A 22473-nucleotide genomic window follows, 5' to 3' on the forward strand; every position below is an offset into this window, starting at 1 on the left:
TCACGATCTGGATTACCCCAGAAGATTTTCTTCGTCCTACTGTGTTAAATGGGCGTCCGTCACCCACACCCTTAACTTGGACTGCGGCGATCCGAAAGGATTGACTTAAAATTTGGCACCATGACGTTTGTTATGATCTTATTTCCCTTCTCATCCTCATTTTATTTTTGAATTGCTGTTCAAAATTTTCTTCCACTGTTCCAACACCGTTGACTGTGACGAGCATTCATTCATTCCAATATTTGAATTTTTTTCCCCTGAGCGGCATTGAATTTCAGTTGTTGTACGGATTTCGAGCATGAAACAGTGGCGATTTTAAGAAAACGGCTTTTAAAGTGGAACAAAAATCTTCAACCAAATACACTTACCTTGGTCAATAAGTTATAACGTTGAAAAACATAACGAAACGGGAAAAATACACAATTATTTACATTGTGACGACCATCGAATATAATTTTCGTTAAATTTCGTTGATATTATGGCTGATGGCGTATTAAAAGGATTTGTAAGGGATATTTTTGCGGTTAGTGTTGGCTGATGTTGGTGGCTAGTAATAAGAAATGAAAGCAAAACATTAGAGGTTGATGGTGAAAGTGAATATAACAACGTCAATCAAATATTTTTTTTTTAGAAAATGGATCCAAGTAATAATTTTTAATGCAAGTTTTAAGTTAAACATATTTCAGCAAGTTAGCTAAGGGATCAACTGATAAAAAATAATCATAACGATGGTTAAAAAAATAGACTGTGGGTATTTTTAGTCCTTCATAAGGAAATTAAAAGCCTTTTACAAAAAATGTTTATCGAAATAAGTATATATTACTAGCTGGCCCGGTACGAAGGATTTTTCCTTAAGCTGGATTTTTTCTTAAGTATTTTTAAGCTGGTGATTAACAAATTTAGTGCTACAGGTCTCGTTCAGATAGACACTAGTTGATTTTTTGTTGTACTGTTTATATACCTTCAAAATCATGTTTCAAAGCTACCACTTGAGATGACACATTTTTAAAGATCTTCCGGTCCTTCCTGTGTCTATCCCAATTTGAAGGCAAAAAAAGTGTATTGTTCTACCAAAGACCTTTTATTGTTGTCCTTTTCTATCCTGATCGGCCTTCATATTTTATTTTCAATTTCTTTTTGTTTTGGGAAGAGGGGGGGGGGGGTAGGGGTATTACCCTCTGACCCTCTGACACGTCCTTTCATTTGTGTACAATATGTTCTCAGTCGTCCTACATGACAGTTTGGTGTTGTTTTCATTGGAAGGAGAGGGTCGGTCACTCCGACGCTAAGACCCAAAAGACCATTTATTTGAGTCCTTTATTGTCGCGATATACATGTCCTGCTGAATGGCAGGACGTGACCCAGATACTTGGATCCGTACATCAACATTAGATTCGAATTCTACTGTCATAGACCTTCCTTTTAATTCTCATATTATCCCGATTGAACTGCACGTCCTATTGAAGGGTATTTAGTGGGAGGGCCGGTCCCTCTGACGTTGGACATTTATGCCCATTTTGGGGGTTTTTAAGGTTGGGGAGGCCCCATATACACTTGGACAAAATTCATATTACAGATGTTTACTCAACTTCCAAATACATTTCATTTGATTCCATATTGTCCCAATCGGAAAATACGTCCTGTTGAGGGGTTTTGGGGGTGGGGAGGCCCCGTAGACACTTGGACAAAATTCTAATAACAGATGTTTACTCAACTTCCAAATACCGTTTATTTGATACCCATATTGTCCCGATCGGTAAATATCTCCTGCTAAGTGGTTTTGGGGGTGGGGGGATAGCCTCAGACACCAGAGCATACATGGTTCTGTTTTTTACTCTATTTTTAAATACCTTTTATTTGATATCCATATTGTCCCAATTGGTAAATATGCCCTGCTGGGGGGGTTTTGGTCGGTGGGGAGGCCCCTCATACACCAAGAAATAAATTTGTATGTCAGATTTGCACTCTACTTTTAAATACTTTTCATTTGATACCCATATTGCCCAAAGCGGTGAAAGAGACCTGTTGGGGGGTTTTTGGGGGTGGGGATCCCCAAACATATAGGATGAAATTTGTATATCAAATACCTTTCGTTTGATACCCATATTGTCCCAATCGGTAAACATGTCCATTCGGGTGGGTTTTGGGATGTGGCGTCCCCCCACGTTATTTGACCCGAAAATTGCATATCAATTTTGTGTTTTTGGGTTACCATAAGGTGGCATACAAAATTTTGCTTAAATCGGTGCACCCATCTCCGAGATTTGGCTATTATGAAAATTAAGGTAAGGCGGAGGGTCCGCCCCCCTTAAGAATATCAAAAAATTTTGTACCCTATTTTAACAGGGGGCTCAAACTTTACCATGGACAGCTTGCTTTAGGGGATCAGCCCTCAATTTAAATGTATAATCGGGCCCTAAAATAGATTTGCAAGATTAGGCCAGGTGCGGCACTGCATTTAGGTAAGAAGGAGGATATTCCTCCTCGACCAATGGCACATGCTTGGATATTAAGGATTCCCTCAGATCCGGAATCCGTATTTTGGAATGGGGCTGATGGTGACCAGAGACATGCAGTATTCGTACTAAATTCCGACTGTCTCGCAGACCTCAACAAGTCTGAGGGAGTTGGTTCCTACGGAGTCTGGACCTCAACAAGTCTGAAGGAGTTGTTTCCTACAAGTTGAGACTGAAGGTGTATGGAAGTGGTGGGGTTGGGGAATTAAGAGAAGACTCAGCAGTTGTTGCAGAACAGTTGTCTGATGAACTATCAACCTCATCTCTAAAGTCTGGCGAATTGCAGGGAAATGAAAATCCCCCAGTCGCGATAACAGAAGACGAAGGCGTTGCAACGGGACCCAACAAACCCTGTATGGGTGGCTCATCCGGCGGGAAAGGACGTAACTCAAAAGGTACATCTAAGGAGGACTCGGAGTGGTTACACTGCCTTCTCAACTGCCCCTGGATGAGTAAGGCGGAATTTCTGAATCGTGTGCCATATATAGGGAACCCAGCCAAGGCTGGCTACTCCTGACTCTTCAGGTCTTAGCGATGGAAGAAGAAAAACATTTTGACTACTCTTTGCAAGAATACAGGCTCTTTGTCTCCCATTCCCGTGCCCTTGAGTAGTTTAAACTCCGGAATTCTTAGTCGGCGAACCATTCCTTCACACACCTACGGTTCCTGCATTAGTGTCACGTCAAATCGCACGTCGCATCAAATCCCACTGCCAGAGGAATTGGTGGAGATTTGTCTGCAGAAACCGGACCATGGTACGGATTCAGAATTTTCACAACTGTTGCATTAGCCTCGTCTTTTGAGTTTGCCTGACGTTCATTCTCACATCACGACAATATCGAACAAATCTTGTGAGGGTGAACTCCTGGCAGACTCAGAAGACAAGGCTAGCGCAACAGTGGTGGAAGTTCCGAATGCTTACGATGTCCGGTTTCTGCAGATAAATCTCCACCTCTGTAAGGCAGCTTAGGTCCTTCTGATGGCAAGAGTCAGTCTGGCAGGGTTCCCAATATATGACACATGATTCAGAGATGAAGCCTTCAAGCCTTATGTTGTTGGTTGATGCCGCTTCTGTGTGGAAAAAGAGCTCATTGTAGGAACTGATGCTAATGCGCATCACCAGATATGGGGAAGTTCGGATATCAACAAAAGGGGTGAGCTGCTTATGGAATATAAGTTGCAATCTGGCTGGCTGGGGGATGTATCGGAGGATAAAAGTGGAAGAATATGAAAAGTGTTGGATGAGTTTTAGTTTCTGCCTTGGAGAAAATACTGCAGCGGTGGTCCCTCGGTTAGACTGAAGAAAGGCTCATTGGGATAAATTTGGGCACATATTTTGCACGTCTATCCCTTTATGACCAAAATAGGAAGTGGAAACTGCGGATGACATAGACATAATGGTCAAGCAGATCACAAATGCCCTGAATGACTCGCTTGTGTCAACATGTCCTAGTTTCAAGCCAAGGGGCAAACAGCCACAGCCAATGGCGGACCCCAGAACTGGTTGGCCTAAGGAAGGGCTGCAGAAAACTTTTTAACAGGGCGAAAGCCACAAGGCACCACACGATTACGACGTCTATAAGGCTGAGCTAAGAAAATACAAGGGCAAGCGGTGAAACCGGGGTGGAGTTCTGCAGCTCTGTGTAGAATACATCTGAGGCCTATAGGCTAAGGAAGAGACTTATTACGGTGGGATATATTCAGTTGGTACCACATGTCCTCCAAATTGATATCATCCAATTGGGGCCAAAAATATTCTGTTATCATTGAACGGTAGCGATTCCCATTCACAGTAACATATCGGTCTTGATCATCACGGAAGGAGTACCGCCGAGCGACGCCGGCCTTTCATAAACCGCACCAAACTTTCGGGATACAATGATGACTTATGGAGTACGTGTGGATTGCTGTCTGACAAATAATTCATATTTTGCTTATTCACAAAGCCATTTAGCCAGAAATGGGCCTTGAACGTAGCGCTCTTAACTTTGAGACCACTGACTCCGAATTTCGGTAGTAAATTTTAACAATTTCGACTCGTTGTTGGCTCTTATATCATTTCATCATGAAATGGCAAATCTTACTGAAGAGAAATGTCAAAAGGGCGGCCAAAATACGGCGTCGTTTGCTGATCCTATCGGTCTACTTTTCTAGCTTCCCTTTTGATAACCCCTTTAGAAACATCCTGTATTTAAACCGATCCGGCTTCTTGGGGCACCATCTTTCGTTCCCCTTAAATAATTTTCATTAAATTTGAGACGAATACAATCTTTCTACATTTGTGTCATGGCGAGTACGTTTCATAAAGGTCCCCTATGTAATACAACAATAACAACTTAATCGTTAGTTGTCTTCAATGTGAGATCTGAAGTTCAGTTCAGTTTAGTTCTTTAGATGATTGCTTTAGCCCTTGGCAAATGAATTATGCTTCAGGGTTGTTTATTTTATGCACTTGCATTTGTTCTCATGGCATATGCGTTTATTGAAGAACGATTTTGAGAAGTGTGTGCTTGATTGTCATAGAATGTGGCAAACGTTTAATTAGTTGCTGATTTCTATTCAATTGGCAACGAATCCATCAAGGCTATGATCATAATTGGAGTCAGTGTTAATCTCAAACGCAAAGCTTCTATTTATAACAATTTGCTGGGTCAATGAAATTTTGGGCAAGAGCTGGTGTATGGCTGATGATTTGTCGAGATAGATAACATTTTCCAAACAATTTTCATCTGATGTTTCTTCTTCAAGCGCTAATGGCATATTTGTGACAGCAATGTTGAAGAACTGCGTATGGGAAAATACGAATGTGTGACAAATTTCAGTTCAATGTCTTAACTTTTGAGTGCTGTAGCGTAATTACAATCGACAACGAATGTAAGGACGGATATATTCATATTCCATACAAACGACTGAAAATTTAGATTTTTACCTCTACTGCTTTATGAAAACTTTCTTAGGAGCCTATACATCACGTTGTCTATGAGAATGTGCTTCAATTCATTTCAATTCGGTCCCAATCCACAATTATTGCCCAAATGGACGAATTCTGGAATTTTGAGCGGATACAGATAGCAAAAGTTTTTCGGCCTAGAAATTAAAAATATCTAAAAAACAAGAAAAAGCGTGCTAAGTTCGGCTGGTCCGAATCTTATATACCCTCTACCATGGATCGCATTTGTCTAGTTCTTTGTCCGGTATCTCTTTTTAGGCAAACATAGATAAAAGAAAAAAATGCTATGATATTGGAGCTGTATCAACTTATGGTCCGGACTGAATGTTGAAGACCATAGTAGCAGTCGTTGTGTAAAATTTCAGATAATTCCAATAAAAATTGCGCCCTTTAGGGGCTCAAAAAATAAAATAGGGAGATGGGTTTATATGGGAGCTGTATCAGGCAATACACCGATTCAGACCATAATTGATACGTGTGCTGAAGAAGAGAAGTCGTTGTACAAATTTCAGCCAAATCGGATAATATATGCGACCTCTAGAGGCTCAAGAAGTCAAGATCCCAGATCGATTTATATGACAGCTAAATCACGTTATGGACCAATTAAAACCATATTTGGCACAACTGTTGGAGGTCATAACGAAACACCTTCAGCCAAATCGGATAGAAGTCATAACAAAACATTTCGTGCAAAATTTCAGGCAAACTAGATAGGGATTGCGCCCTCTAGAAGCGCAAGCAGTCAAGACCCCAGGTCAGTTTATATGACAGCTATATGAGGTTATGGACCGATTTGAACCACACTTAGCACAGTTATTGGAAATCATAACAAAACACCTCATGGGATTGTTAATGGGGCATATCGGTCCATCGGTCCAGCTGCCATATAAACCAATCTTGGATATTGATTTCTGGAGCCTCTAGACCACGCAATACTTATCTGATTTGGAACAATTTTTTTATGAGTTGTTTTATCTTGGCTGTATAAACTGGTATCGCTCTCATTTAAGTCGATTATGCTTCTTAAGCCCCTTATCCGATTTGGCTGAAATTTTGCACCATTGTCTGTCCATAACCTGATATAGCTCTAAAAGCATTGCAATTTTTATTCATTATGTGGTAGTTGCCTATAAAGAGATACTAGGCAAAAAAACTTAACGAATGCGATCGGTTGTGGATGGTATATAAATGATTGATGATACTCGCACAAACACAATTTGGTCTTTTCAGCAGTGTTAGTGTCAGAACTGCTATAGAACGTTCGTAAGTTGTTGGGCTTTTTAAAGCGATCTGGATGGGTTAAAAGTAGCAACTAGAAGACATTTTCCTTCTCCTGTTCCTGTGGCATCACAAAGAACGAAAATGTCTAAGTGATTTTGATGGCAAGCTGCCACTTAAGACTAACCTAACGTTGCCTTTTAAAATTTTCGGCAGTATTTACAACACTTAATGAAGCCTTAAAATAGGTTTATTGGTATAAACTGCAAATTTTCCCATGAACATTCCACTAAGAAACAGGGGCGAACTTCTCACATATCAATAAGAGCAGTCCGATTCAAGTTTAAGCTATATATATATATACATATATATATATATATATATATATATATATATATATATATATATATATATATATATATATATATATATATATATATATATATATATATATATATATATATATATATATATATATATATATATATATATATATATATATATATATATATATATAATAACAATTGCGCCTACTAGAAGCTCAAGAGGTCGGAAGATAGACTTAAAATGTCATGACGATCAAGAATATATACTTTATGGTGTCTTTGACGCATATTTCGAAGTGTTACAAACGGAATGACGAAATTAGTCTTCCTCCATCCTATGGTGGAGGGTATAAGAATGTGTATTTTAAAGATTTTTATTTTTTCGGAGCGGAGTGTGTTTTGAGATTGGAAACCTCTCCGCTCCGTTCCGGGTTCGAAAAGTTTCGCTCCCGCTCCATTCCTACTCCGGCAAATATAGGCCTACTCCGCTCCGTTCCGAATCCCTGGTATAAACTATTCATGAAAATATTTTTTTCATTTCATGTTTTCATAGAAAGATAAGTGAGCCCTTTCCAAGAACATCATAAAAAACTATTCGGTGATGTTTATCTCTTCCTTAAGTTGTCGACATTTATAAGGTACTATGCAATTTGAAAGAAAAATGGCATAACAGCCATGTAAAAGCTTCTGCCAAAGTAGTTTCGCCGTTCGGACTCGGCGGTCCCTTATCATTGAGCTTTAAACTTGAATCGATCAGGGCTCATTTTGAGAAGTTTGTTCCTGTTGCTTAATGGAATTTCATTGGCAAATTTGCATGTGCAATATAGGCGGCCCATCTTACATTTACAGATCAGGGTTCAGCATGTCCGCTTTGATGCTGAACGCCTGGGTACAAATGCCGGCGAGAATATCAGAATAGGTAATCAGTTTACTTCTCTACGAAAATGGTTTCACTCTGCGGCAAGCTGTTCGGACTCAGCTATAACAAGGAGGTTTTTATCATTTAGCATAAATTTGTTTTGGGCAGCACTAATTAAAATGAGAGAAGTTGCGATGCTGTTCCTTAAGGGATATTAATGGGCAAATTTGAAACGACCTCAAATGTGTGGATGTAGTTTAAATTTCAAAATCCAAATGAGAGAAGTAGCCCTGCTGTTCCTTAAGGGATAATCATGGGAAAATTTGAAATGAACTCAAATGTGTGGATGTAGTTAAGGTTTCAGAATCCATTTACTTCTTATCAATATGAACACCTTTTGACTTAACTATGGCTCTAAGTCGGTCAAAAAACGAATAAAAAACGTATTCTGCAACACTTCGTCTCAGTTTCCCTGTACATTTGTAAATTTTTTTCTTGACCCACACTTTATTAACGAATGTGAGTTCTACCAAGTTGACTATTTAAACCAGTGGTGGGTAAACTAAGACATTTGCACACCATTTCCAAACCTATGGACTTGGATTGGATAATGTTCGTGTATATGTACACATTACTGTGCAATGGTGTGTGTGTAGCTGCCCACTGTTACTGTTTTAAAACCACCACAATGGACCGATAGCATTACTAAAATTTTTTTTTTCATCTGCACATTTATAGGTTTTTTGTGGGGACTACTAAAGGAATTCTATTTATATGACCCATATGCGTATGAGTACTGAAATAATAACTGTATAATACATGTACGAAGGATGGGTTAAACGATTTTCTTGCCTTTATGTGGATCTTCCTTAAACAATGGAATTTTGGAAACAGATTCGAAACAGTTCAATTTGAAAAAAAAAAAATCATTAAATTAAATTAAACAAGTTAAGTTAAACAAGCTAAGTTCGGCCGGGCCGAATCTTATATACCCTCCACCATGGAAAGCATTTGTCGATTTCTTTGCGCGGTATCTCTTTTTAGGCTAACAAAGGATAATGAATAAGAACTGTTATGCTATTGGAGTTATACCAAGTTATAGTCCGATTCAGACCATATATGAATTGAATGATGAACATTGTAGAAGTCATTTTTTAATATTTCAGTCCTTTCGGATAGGAATTGCGATTTGTAGGGGCTCTAGAAGCAAAATCGGTTAATATGGGAGCTGTATTAAGCTATTGATCGATTCATGCCATATTGGAAACGTATGCTGAAGGTCTTTGGAGAAGCCGTTGTACAAAATATATGTCAAATCTGATGAGAATTGCGCCCTCTAGAGGCTTAAGAAGTCAAGATCCATGTTCGGTTTATATGGCAGTCCTTTGGCCTTCACGGCCAAATCGTCTACTATCCCATTTCTCTTACTCCGCTATGGCCTGGTACCCAAACCATGCGGATCGTGCCATCCTTAGAGAAGGCTTTAATCTCTTTTTATATTACAATGCTCGTCGTGACCTCTCTATCCTGATTGTAATTGCCCTGATAGCCAGTTTACTGTCCGAAAAGATATACACTATGAACATACGTAATGCCATATCACCACACGCACTCCGTGATATGGTCAGGTAGTCGGAAGCGGATCTCAGTCTCTGGATGCTCAATATAGACCGCCAAACCTTTTTTATCCTCAGCTTTAATTTATCCGTATAGCATGAACCTCCATATGGCAATACTAAAGTTCCGTCAATAAAAGCTCGTGCCGCCTGCAGCAGGGTCTCGCATTCGTCATCAAGTGTCGTCTGAGGTATCCTATCCGAAACCACATCCATTCCATCTAGGTTTACTATAAACGCCTCGACTATACCGCGATGATGTGACCTGCTCCTTAAGGCTCAAAGCCGCATCGGCCGCCTCATTCTGAATCTGTATGTCTATGGGTCGGATATCTTAAATAGTCTCCAGTGCCCTAGTGGTCGTGGCCCTCACCGCTCCGCCTATGACAAAACAATATGTTCTCTGAACCTGTTGTAATGTTCTTATGTTGCGTTTTTTCTCCATCTCCCTCCACCAAACTACTGATGCGTTAGTAAGTATTGGTCTAACCACGCCTACGGCTCATACGTAGTATACATTAATCGCAAAATCTTTGAGCCTTCTAAGCACGCTACTGGGTGTGGTACTTCCAGTTCTACCCAACATCACTCCCAGGTATCTGACCTCTTCGCACATCCAAAACGTTCTGTTGAGGAAATGTGTTGCCTCAAATTGGCCCATCTTCGTTTTCCTCGTAAACAGGTAGACTTTCTTCTTCTCTGGGCTTATATTCAGACCCCTAGATTAACCCAAGTCGTAAGCCATCTGTAAGGCAAACTCAGCACTTCTGTATATCTGATTCGCTTGTAAGTGTCTGTACTTAAGGAGGATGAGACCTCGATCTACGCAGATGGCTCCAAGATGGAGTAAGGGACTGGATTGGGGATCTACTCTGATGCACTCAATACCAGTATGTCTCTGAGACTGCCGGAAGAGTGTATTGTGCCATTGCAGTGGCCGCAAGATAAATTCTGGTAAAGGATTTACCGCCCTCGAAACTCAGAATTTATGTGGACAGTATGGCAGCGCTGTAGGTCTAAGGGTCGAGGATGGTGAGGTCGAGATGCGTGGCGGATAGTTTGGAGTCCTTGGTTAGGCTCCGGGCCCACGATGTGACGCTGACATGGGTTCCTGGACATGAGGGGATTCCAGGGAATAAGAGGTCGGACGAGTACGCCAGGAGGGGTTCGTTTGGGCTGGACCAGTCATCGGTCTTGCTTACGTGCCATTTGTCGAGCTACTGAACACAGTATAGGGGATGGCCAGGGCGGCGTTGGTGGCCAGGTGGGATTCGGTGGATGGTTGCCGGTCTGCAAAGACGCTATGACAGGTCATTGACCGGAGGAGGACGGCAGAGTTGCTGGCTTTCGATAAGAGGTCGATGAGTAACTTGACAGGGGTTATAAGCGGACACTGTGACATAGGCCGTACGGCGGCGCGCATTGGAATACCACACAATGACTAGCGATGGGAAAATATCCCACGCTTGTGTATTTATTGGGTAAATATCTAATAATTACCTTATTTGGGTATTTATAATTTTGCAGATATTTTGGATATAAAAACATTTTGCAAAACATTTTGGATGATTTCCTATTCTTTGTACATAAACTTGATCTTCCGATCTCATAAAATCGGATATTAGTTATATATAGCCGCTTTATAGACCAATCTTCAGACTTAAAGTCTTGAGGCAATAAATTATTTAGTAATTTTTCATCCGATTTTGATGAAATTTGGCACAGTGAGTTCTGGTAGACCTCTACCAATTTCTGTGAAGTGTGGTTCAGAATGGACTATATTTGGATATAGCTGCCCTATAGACAGACCGATCAAACTCCCGATATAGGGTGTTGAGGCCATAAAAGATCCATTTATTACCCGAATTCGATGGCACAGTGTGTTCTGGTAGACCCCTACCCATTCTTGTCAAATGTATTCCAGATTGGACCATATTTGGATATAGCTAATCTAATACTAATCTAGTCATTCCGTTTGTAATACTTCGAAATATTCGTCTAAGACTCTATAAAGTATGTATATATTCTTGATCGTTTGACGCTCTGAGTCGATTTAGCCATGTCCGTCCGTCCATCCGTTCATCCATCCGTTCATCCATCCGTCCGTCCGTCCATCCGCCCGTACATTCATCCGTCCGTCCATCCATCCGTCCGTCCATCCGTCCGTCCATCCGTCCGTCCATCCGTCCGTCCATCCGTCCGTCCGTCCGTCCATCCTCCATCCGTCCGTCCGTCCATCCGTCCGTCCATCCGTCCGTCCGTCCGTCCGTCCATCCTCCATCCGTCCGTCCGTCCATCCGTCCGTCCGTCCATCCGTCCGTCCGTCCATCCGTCCGTCCGTCCATCCGTTCGTCCATCCGTCCGTCCGTCCATCCGTCCGTCCGTCCATCCGTCCGTCCGTCCATCCGTCCGTCCGTCCATCCGTCCGTCCGTCCATCCGTCCGTCCGTCCATTCTTGTCAAATGTATTCCAGATTGGACCATATTTGGATATAGCTAATCTAATACTAATCTAGTCATTCCGTTTGTAATACCTCGAAATATTCGTCTAAGACTCTATAAAGTATGTTTATATTCTTGATCGTTTGACGCTCTGAGTCGATTTAGCCATGTCCGTCCGTCCATCCGTTCATCCATCCGTTCATCCATCCGTCCGTCCGTCCATCCGCCCGTACATTCATCCGTCCGTCCATCCATCCGTCCGTCCATCCGTCCGTCCATCCGTCCGTCCATCCGTCCGTCCATCCGTCCGTCCATCCGTCCGTCCGTCCGTCCGTCCATCCTCCATCCGTCCGTCCGTCCATCCGTCCGTCCGTCCGTCCGTCCATCCTCCATCCGTCCGTCCATCCGTCCGTCCGTCCATCCGTCCGTCCGTCCGTCCGTCCATCCGTCCGTCCGTCCATCCGCCCGTCCGTCCATCCGTCCGTCCGTCCATCCGTCCGTCCGTCCGTCCGTCCGTCCGTCCATCCGTCCGTCCGTCCATCCGTCCGTCCGTCCATCCGTCCGTCCGTCCGTCCGTCCGTCCGTCCATCCGTTCGTCCATCCGTCCGTCCGTCCATCCGTCCGTCCGTCCATCCGTCCGTCCGTCCATCCGTCCGTCCGTCCATCCGTCCGTCCGTCCATCCGTCCGTCCGTCCATTCTTGTCAAATGTATTCCAGATTGGACCATATTTGGATATAGCTAATCTAATACTAATCTAGTCATTCCGTTTGTAATACCTCGAAATATTCGTCTAAGACTCTATAAAGTATGTTTATATTCTTGATCGTTTGACGCTCTGAGTCGATTTAGCCATGTCCGTCCGTCCATCCATCTGTCCGTCCATCCATCCATCCGTCCGTCCGTCCATCCGCCCGTCCGTCCATCCGTCCGTCCATCCGTTCGTCCATCCGTCCGTCCATCCGTTCGTCCATCCGTCCGTCCGTCCGTCCGTCCATTCTTGTCAAATGTATTCCAGATTGGACCATATTTGGATATAGCTAATCTAATACTAATCTAGTCATTCCGTTTGTAATACCTCGAAATATTCGTCTAAGACTCTATAAAGTATGTATATATTCTTGATCGTTTGACGCTCTGAGTCGATTTAGCCATGTCCGTCCGTCCATCCGTCCGTCCGTCCATCCGCCCGTCCATTCATCCGTCCGTCCATCCATCCGTCCGTCCATCCGTCCGTCCATCCGTCCGTCCATCCGTCCGTCCATCCGTCCGTCCATCCGTCCGTCCATCCGTCCGTCCATCCGTCCGTCCATCCGTCCGTCCGTCCGTCCATCCTCCATCCGTCCGTCCATCCGCCCGTCCATCCGTGCGTCCATCCGTTCGTCCATCCGTCCGTCCGTCCATCCGTCCGTCCGTCCATCCGTCCGTCCATCCGTCCGTCCGTCCATCCGTCCGTCCATCCGTCCGTCCGTCCATCCGTCCGTCCGTCCGTCCGTCCATCCGTCCGTCCGTCCATCCGTCCGTCCGTCCATCCGTCCGTCCGTCCATCCGTCCGTCCGTCCATCCGTCCGTCCGTCCATCCGTCCGTCCGTCCATCCGTCCGTCCGTCCATCCGTCCGTCCGTCCATCCGTCCGTCCGTCCATCCGTCCGTCCGTCCATCCGTCCGTCCGTCCATCCGTCCGTCCGTCCATTCTTGTCAAATGTATTCCAGATTGGACCATATTTGGATATAGCTAATCTAATACTAATCTAGTCATTCCGTTTGTAATACCTCGAAATATTCGTCTAAGACTCTATAAAGTATGTTTATATTCTTGATCGTTTGACGCTCTGAGTCGATTTAGCCATGTCCGTCCGTCCATCCATCTGTCCGTCCATCCATCCATCCGTCCGTCCATCCGTCCGTCCGTCCATCCGCCCGTCCGTCCATCCGTCCGTCCATCCGTCCGTCCATCCGTCCGTCCATCCGTTCGTCCATCCATCCGTCTGTCGAAATCACGATAGCGGTCGAATGCGTAATGCTAGCCGCTTGAAATTTTGCGCAGATACTTAATATTAACGTAGATCGTTGGATTTTACAAATGACTATATCGGCTCAGATTTAGATATAGCTCCTATATAAACCGATATCCCGATTTGACTTCTTGAGCCCTTACGAACTGCAATTTTTGTCCGATTTGGCTAAATTGTTCTGTTATAATTTTCAAGAAATGTGTCAAGAACGCTCAAGGAGGCCACCGTAGCGCAGAGGTTAGCATGTCCGCCTTTGACACTGAATACCTGGGTTCGAACACCGGGCGAGACCATCAAAAAAAATTTCAGCGGTGATTTTCCCTTCCTAATGCTGGCAACATTTGTGAGGTACTATGCCATGTAAAACTTCTCTTCAAAGAGATGTCGCACTGCGGCACGCCGTTCGGACTCGGCTATAAAAAGAAGGCCCCTTATCATTGAGCTTAAACTGGAATCGGACTGCACTCATTGTTATCTGAGAAGTTTGCCCCTGTTCCTTAGTGGGATGGTTAGGGAGGCCACCGTAGCGCAGAGGTTAGCATGTCCGCCTTTGACACTGAATACCTGAGTTCGAACACCGGGCGATAGTTAATGGCAAATTTTGCATTTTTGTGTTCAGAATGTCAATCTGTCTATAACCTGATATAGCTCTCATATAAATCGATTTCTTGAATCCTTACTAGTCGCAATTTTTTTACGATTTGGCTTAAATTTTGCATGTAGTGTTTTGTTACGACTTCCAACAACTGTGCTGAATACGGTCCAAATCAGTCCATAACCTAATATAGCTCTCATGTAAACCGGTCTCTCGATCATCTTTGTTCGGTTCCTAAAATCATATATTTTTGCTGGTTTGACAGAAGTTGGGTATGTAGAATAAAATTATGCCCTTCCACTAAATTTAGTTTGTATACATTTTTAGCAGAATCCGAGGTGGTGGTTTCCCAAGATTCGGCCCGAACTAAGCACGCTTTTACTTGTTTTAACATCATTTTTGACATTTGTTATTCATAATATTTTATCGAAAATAAATGTTTTTAGCCTAGTTTTTTTTTAATTTTTTAAATTTTTTAAGTGTTTATTCAGCAAATAGTAAAGAAATTTGATTATAATAAAAATTTCTTTATGCTTAGAATTTCTTTGATAATTTTGTTGCAAAGTGATTTATTTGATTTACAAATTTGACTTCTAGTGGAATCTTTCTTCTATTTGGTCTATTTGTAATGGGTGCTGGTATTCGAAAAGGTTCATTGACATTGCACACTTTACATTGCCCCACCGACAATTATGTTTTCTTGAATTGAATTTGTAAAAATTGTAAGCGCATGTTTATTAAATGGTGACTGTTGTTATTATTTCACCAATTTAAGTTGATTATGGTTAGAATTGGATTTTGTACCACAAAAAGTTCAGCACTCGACCTTAAACTTGAATAAGAGAATTCGAGTACATACAACAATAGAACTGACCTTGAAAACATTTCTCCAGTGAGAGTGAATGTTATGTGTATGTACGTATACTCGTAAGGATGGGTGTGTGTGTGGGTGTGTAAGTGTAGTGCTTGGTTGCTGAGGAAACAGACCACTACTACTGGGGTGATTTATTGAACATAGGGTGGTTAAGGCAAAACAGTTGCAGAAAAAAAAGAAGAAGCCGACCTTTTGATACCATACACCACGTCGGATATGCAGGCAAGTCGTCGAATTTAAAATTTGCTTAAATTTGATTATTTGATAAGATCGATTGATAAATGGGTTAGCAAAAGCCTTAAAAGTGAAAATCGGTAGATGCATATATGGTTACCCAAAAATTAATTGCGGATTTTTTAAAAGAAAGTAAATGCATTTTTAATAAAACTTAGAATGAACTTTAATTAAATATACTTTTTTTACACTTTTTTTCTAAAGCAAGCTAAAAGTAACAGCTGATAACTGACAGAAGAAAGAATGCAATTACAGAGTCACAAGCTGTGAACAAATTTGTCAACGCCGACTATATGAAAAATCTGCAATTACTTTTTGGGCAACCCAACATATGGGAGCTATATCTAAAACTGGACAAATTTCTATGAAATTCATCAGTCATCTGAAGAGTGCCATAAATAGTGGTTTGTTGCGAGAGAAAGAGAATATGGAAATGCGAACGCGTACATGGTATACATGTACCTCCAGAAGGGTAAAATATGAACTGATTCGTGCATTTAAGAAACTCAATTTTACTAAACATGAAAAATGTACATACATTTAAGAAGTTTTTATACCCACCACCGTAGGATGGGGGTATACTAATCTAGTCATTCCGTTTGTAGTAGCTCAAAATATTCATCTAAGACCTCATAAATTATATATATTCTTGGTCGTCGCGATGTTCGTAGTCGATCTAGCCATGTCCGTCCTTCCGTCCATCTCTCGATATCACGATAGCGGTGGAACGCGTAAAGCTTGAAATTGTGCAGAGGTACTTAATATTGATGTAGGTCGTTGGGAATAGCAAATGGGTCATGTCGGTTCAGATTTAGGTGTAGTTCCCATATAAACCGATTTCCCGATTTGCCTTCTTGAACCCCTGGAAGCTGCAATTTGTGCCCGATTTGGCTGAAATCTTGCACATAGTGTTCTGTTAAGACTTTCAATAACTGTGCCAAGTACGGTCCAAATCGGTCAAGAACCTGATATAGCACCTATATAAACCGATCTCCCAATTTGACTTCTTGAGCCCCTGGAAGTCGCAATTTTTGTTCGATTTGGCTGAAATTTTGCATGTGGTGTTCCGTTATGATTTTCAACAACAGTGCCAAGTAAGGTCGAATCGGTTTATAACTTGATATAGCTTCCATATAAACCGATTTCCCGATTTGAATTCTTGAGTCCTTACAAGCTGTAATTTTTGTCCGATTTGGCTGAAATTGAGCATGTAGTGTTTTGTTATGGCTTTTAACAGCTGTGCCAAATAGGGTTCAAATCGGTCTTTAACTTGAGATAGCTCCCATATAAACCCATCTCCCGATTTGACGACTTGGGCCCTTATAAGGCGCGAGTTTTGTCCGATTTGGCCAAAATTTTGCTTGTAGTGTTCTGTTACGACTTCCAACAACTGTGCCAAGTACGGTCCGAATCGGTCTATTACCTGATATAGCTCCCATATAAACCCATCTTCGGATTTGTCGACTTGAGCCCTTATAAGGCGCGAGTTTCGTCCGATTTCGCTGAAACTTTGCATGTGGTGTTCCCTTATTACTTCCCACAACTGTGCTAAGTGCGGTCCGAATCGGAATATAACTTTAAATTGCTCCCATATCGTCATATATATATCCTATATCCAAATGTAGTCTGATCTGGACCACATTTGTTTTGGATTTCGGGAGACCTAATACAATTTACTGTTTAAAATTTTAGCGAAATCGGGTTATAATTTCTCATGTTATGGCCTTAAGACCCTTTACCAACAGATCGGTCTATATTGCAGCTATGCTTAAATGTAGTCCGATCGGAACAAAATTTGGCAAGTATGACGAGGAGCTTATAAGAAATCACCGAAGAACCTGCGTATGGAAGAAATACGAATCTGTACCAAATTTCAGCTCAATATCTCAATTTTTAAAGTTTGAAGCGTGATTACAACGCTTAGATACAAAGACGATAAGACGGGCGGACAAACGAACGGACAGACACACTGGCATAATTAATTCGCTCCGAATTCTAAAAATGTCGCTCCCTCTCCACTCCCGCTCCGGCATAATTAGGTCTGCTCCGCTACGCTCCACACTCCAGTCCGCTTCGCTCCGAATTCCTGATTTTAGCTTAAGCTAAATTTTTTCTGTTTGCGTTTTATTTTCTTTAATTTATAACATTTTCTATGAAAAATCAACTTTGCCTACAATTTCTTTGAATGTTTTTCTTTTTTCCCTAGCGTTATCCTCCCTAATAAACAATTATGTGTTTAGAATGACAGCAACAGTATGTAATTTGGGTATCACGTGGCAAATTATACCCTTATTTATATTTACATACAGGTATCCACACACATGTACACTAATACACATATAAAATTACAAACCTACAAACATAGACTAATTGAAAAGGAGAGTAATTTTGTCCATTACAAAATATTCATTTGTATGTGAGAGTCAACAGATGTTTGTTTTTATGGACATTTTACTGTTTACTAGGGTGTCCCCTGAAACATATGTAACGTTTGTAAAGCAATAACTATTGGAATAAGTCTCTAGATGACATTAAGAACAGTAAAATAGTGCTAAGTTCGGCCGCACCGAATCTTGGGAACCCACCACCATGGATTCTGTTAAAAATTTTTACTAAATAAATTTAGTTGAAGGGCATAATTTTATTCTACATACCAAACTTCTATCAAACGAGCAAAAATTAAAGCTTCTAGGAACCGAAGAAGTATGATCGAGAGACCGGTCTACATGGGAGCTATATAAGGTTATAGATTGATTTGGACTGTATTTGGCACAATTGTTGGAAGTCGTAATAGAACAACGAATGCAAAATTTCAGCAAAATCGAACAAAAATTGCGGCTTGTAAGGACTCAAAAAGTCAAATCGGGAGATCGGTTTATATGGGAGCTATATCAGGTTGTAGACCGATTTGAACCCTACTTTGCACAGTTGTTGGAAGTCATTACAGAACACTATCTGCAAAATTTCAACCAAATTGGACAAAAAGTGCGGCTTGTAAGGGCTCAAGAAGTCAAATCGGGAGATCGGTTTAAATGGGAGCTATATCAGGTTATAGGCCGATTTGGACTGTTCTTGGCACAGTTATTGGAATTTTTAACCATATCGGACAAAAAATGCAGCTTGTAAAGACTCAAGAAATCAAATCGGGAGATTGGTTTATATGGAAGCTATATGAGATTATAGACCGATTTGGATCGTACTTAACACAGTTGTGGCAGTAATAACTGAACATTACATGCAAAATTTCAAACAAATCGGGAATGATATGGGAGAGAAATCTAAATCTGGACCGATATGGTCCATTTTCAATCTCTAACGACCTACATCAGTACTAAGTATCTGTGCAAAATTTCAAGCAGCTAACTTTACGCGTTCGACTGCTATCGTGATTTTGACAGACGGACGGACGGGCATTGCTAGATCGACTCAGAACGTTGAGACGATCAAGTACATATATACTTTATGGGGTCTTAGATGAATATTTCGAGTTGTTACAAATGGAATGACTAGATTAGTATACCCCCATCCTATGGTAAAATTGCAAATTTTGCCCATTAACATTCCACTAAGGAACAGGGGCAAACTTGTCACACATCAATGAGTGTAGTCCGATTCAAGTTTAAGCTCAATAATAAGGGGCCTCCTTTTTATAGCCGATTCCGAACGGCGTGTTGCAGTGCGACACCTCTTTGGAGGGCAGTTTTACATGGCATAGTATCTCACAAATGTTGCCAGCATTAGGAGGGGAAAACCACCGCTGAAAATTGTTTTTCTAATGGTCAGGATTCGAACCCAGGCTAACCCCTGCGCTACGGTGGCCTCCTATGGTGGTTGGTTTAAAAATCGGACTAAAAAGTACTTTTTCATCCGAATTCGATAAAATTTTTGGCACAGTGAGTTCTGGTAGACCTCTACTCATTTCTCTGAAGTGTGGTTCAGATCGGACCATATTTCGATGGGGTATTAGGGCCAAAAAGATCCATTTGTTACCCTATTTCGATGAAAATTGGCACAGTGGGTTCTGGTAGACCCCTACCCATTCCTGGCGAATGTGGTCCAATTTGGACCATATTTGGAGTTAGCTGCCATACAGACCGATTTCCGATTTAACTTATTGAGCCTCTAGAGCCTCAATATTAATCCGATTTGGATGAAATTTGAAACAAAGACTTGTGTTATGTCTTCCAACATCCATGCCAAGTACAATCGTAGTCGGCCTATAAACTGATATAACCCCCATGTAAACTATTCCTCGGATTTGACTTCTTGAACCTCTAGAAGCTTCAATTTTAATCCGATTTGTATGAAATTTGGAACAACGACTTGTATTATGACTTCCAACATCTATGCCAAGTACGATCCGAATCGGACTAAAACGGATATAGCCATATAAACTGATCCCCGGATTTGAATTCTTGAGCCCCTAGAAGCCCCAATTTTCATCCGTCTTGGTTGAAATTTGACCCTAAAGCTTATCTCATGACTTATCATATCATTGTCAAGTTTTATCCGAATCGGTCAATATGGTGATATAGACCCTCTTAGTACCGATATCCCGATATGATTTCTTGAGACCATTGAAGCCTCAATCAATTCCCGATTTGCTTGATACGTGGGGGCGTGGTCCTTATTGTTGCCGTTGGCGCTACCCAGGGATTACCTCGTCAATGTGGCAATCACATTTTAATGCCCTCATGAGTATATTTTATGTGGGCTCGCTTTACACCCACGACCGTAGTTTACTCCTTACTACCTTTCATTTGGTACCCATATTGTCTAGGGTTTAAGGGGGGTCCAAAATTCTAAAGATCCCGTAGGTCCTTCCCAGGTAGGTCCTATTTTTATTTCTTATTTTTACATATTCGTAATCTAGTCGTTAATATCTTTCATTTGATACCCATATTGATACTTAGGTTGGGTATCATCCCCATTCATTAGCGGTGGCTATAAACTAGAGCACATTTAAGTGACCGGAGTCGACTTCGGAGTCGACTCAAAATTGCTCGACTCCCCGGCCCTGGGAGTAGGGGCAGGAAACTTGACAGCACAGGCCAGTAAAAGCTACCATCAATAAACTTGATGAATGCGAAGCCTTTCAAGCCGATGCAGTCAGGGTAAAGGGCTTTGACGACCAAAATCCTAAAGGGAAATCCGAAGCGTGAAGACACTAGTCTATTACTGAGAGGAAGTAGGAAGGAGGTAAGTATGACCTTCGGTATAATTATGCGACACCTTTTATTTGTTGGAGCGTCGGCAAAGGTTTGATTGACATTGAAGTGTTTGGTATGATGCTTTTGTAGCAAGCCCCTCATTAACACAAGAAAACTAATGAATTCACAGTTAAACTAGTGTTGGTTGATATGGGAAGTATTCTATCCTTCTCCAATACCTAAAATCGCCTCGGAAGAGAAAATTAACTTTAGAGCTATTACAATGTTTGCTACTTTTTTTTAACAATTTCAGGTTCACGATTTGATGGTGGGAAATTCCTAAGGGGTTTATAATTATTATACAAAACTTTTTTGAGGCCCTTTTATAGCCTTAACCTACTACGAGGAAGGGTTCCCATACAATGTGAATACGTTGAGACAGGAACAGAGATATCGAACCCGAGCCACCCACGCCCAAAATTCCTGTTTTTGGAATCTTAGCGCGATGTTTTATAGTTCCAACATGTGCCCCCCCCAAATAAAAAGTCTGGGGTACGTTCCTGTTTTGAAATATATTAAAAAGGGTGATTTTTTAAGAGCTATAGATAAATTTTTCAAAATAACCATAAAATTCATAAAAATTCATGAAATCTTTATTTGAATCGATAGTACAGTCCATATAATTTAATGTTTGAAGATAATTTAATGCCAATGTTGACCGTGACTGCGCCTCAAATGGTCCATCCGCTTAGTACAATTTGGGCATACTCTTTCCAACATTTCGACCGGTATCTCACGAATAAATGCTTCAATGTTGTCTTGCAATGCGTCAAGCGGGCTTGTCTGTATAGACATGAGCTATATAAGTTACATCAGTTATAGTAATTGGGGGGAACGCCCCACCACAAAAACCCCCTAATGGGGTTGGAACTTGGCACGGCCAATTACCGCCATGCCAAATTCCAGCCGTGAACGGAACGTCTTTGGTCGGGAAGCACCGTTCCAGGTCTTCACCTACATCAACCAGCCACTGCCTGATTTGGCCCGTATTTCCGAGTGCGGCTCCAGGCTTTGGCGTTGAGTATTCCTACACTCAAATAAACAAGATTGTGAAAACCTAAACAAATTCCGTGTTCTCTACTCTAGTCTCGGCAAATATAAATGACGGACCCTTCCCTAGCCCACGAAACCCATTAGGGATATAAACCCATTATATCCCTTATGGGTTAATAAACCGTTGGGTACAATATGGGATTTTATATAAAACTTTGGGGCCAAGTGTAAAAGGGCCCGCCCCAAACCCTTGTGAAGCGGGTTCGTCGACCGATTGGTACGATGTGGGACTTAAATGAAAGGTATTGGACAATAGCGTAGAAATCTGGGGCTAGATTAGAACTACATTGAAACCGAACGGTATTATATGAGACTTAAATGAAGACAGCTTAATAACGAAATTTTCTTCTGTATAATTTAAATGGATTTTTTTGCAAATATTGGATTTTATTAAAATTACTTCGATTCAATCTAATATACAAATTACATGCAAATTTACCCACAGCAAAACGTTTCCCATCTACCATGGACTGAAGGCAAATCATCAATTTCCATAAGTGTTGCTTTGTTTTTTTTTTTCTTCTCTGTGCCTCATGGTGTAATTGGAGTCTAATTCGTCCTCCGTCGGC

The 22473-nt window shown here is 41.5% G+C and overlaps 1 protein-coding gene across 1 annotated transcript in view; it reads left to right on the forward strand.

Moving 5' to 3' along the window:
* The first annotated feature begins 271 nt into the window (after positions 1–271).
* LOC106095816 (carotenoid isomerooxygenase) overlaps positions 272–22473 on the forward strand; it is a 30049-nt gene continuing 7847 nt past the window's right edge. The window contains exon 1 of the mRNA XM_013263204.2: positions 272–523. Coding sequence (XP_013118658.2) covers positions 479–523 — 45 coding nt within the window. The 5' untranslated portion in view covers positions 272–478. The remainder of the gene's footprint in view (positions 524–22473) is intronic.

Source organism: Stomoxys calcitrans, chromosome 2 (assembly GCF_963082655.1).
Source record: "Stomoxys calcitrans chromosome 2, idStoCalc2.1, whole genome shotgun sequence".
NCBI lineage: Eukaryota > Metazoa > Arthropoda > Insecta > Diptera > Muscidae > Stomoxys > Stomoxys calcitrans.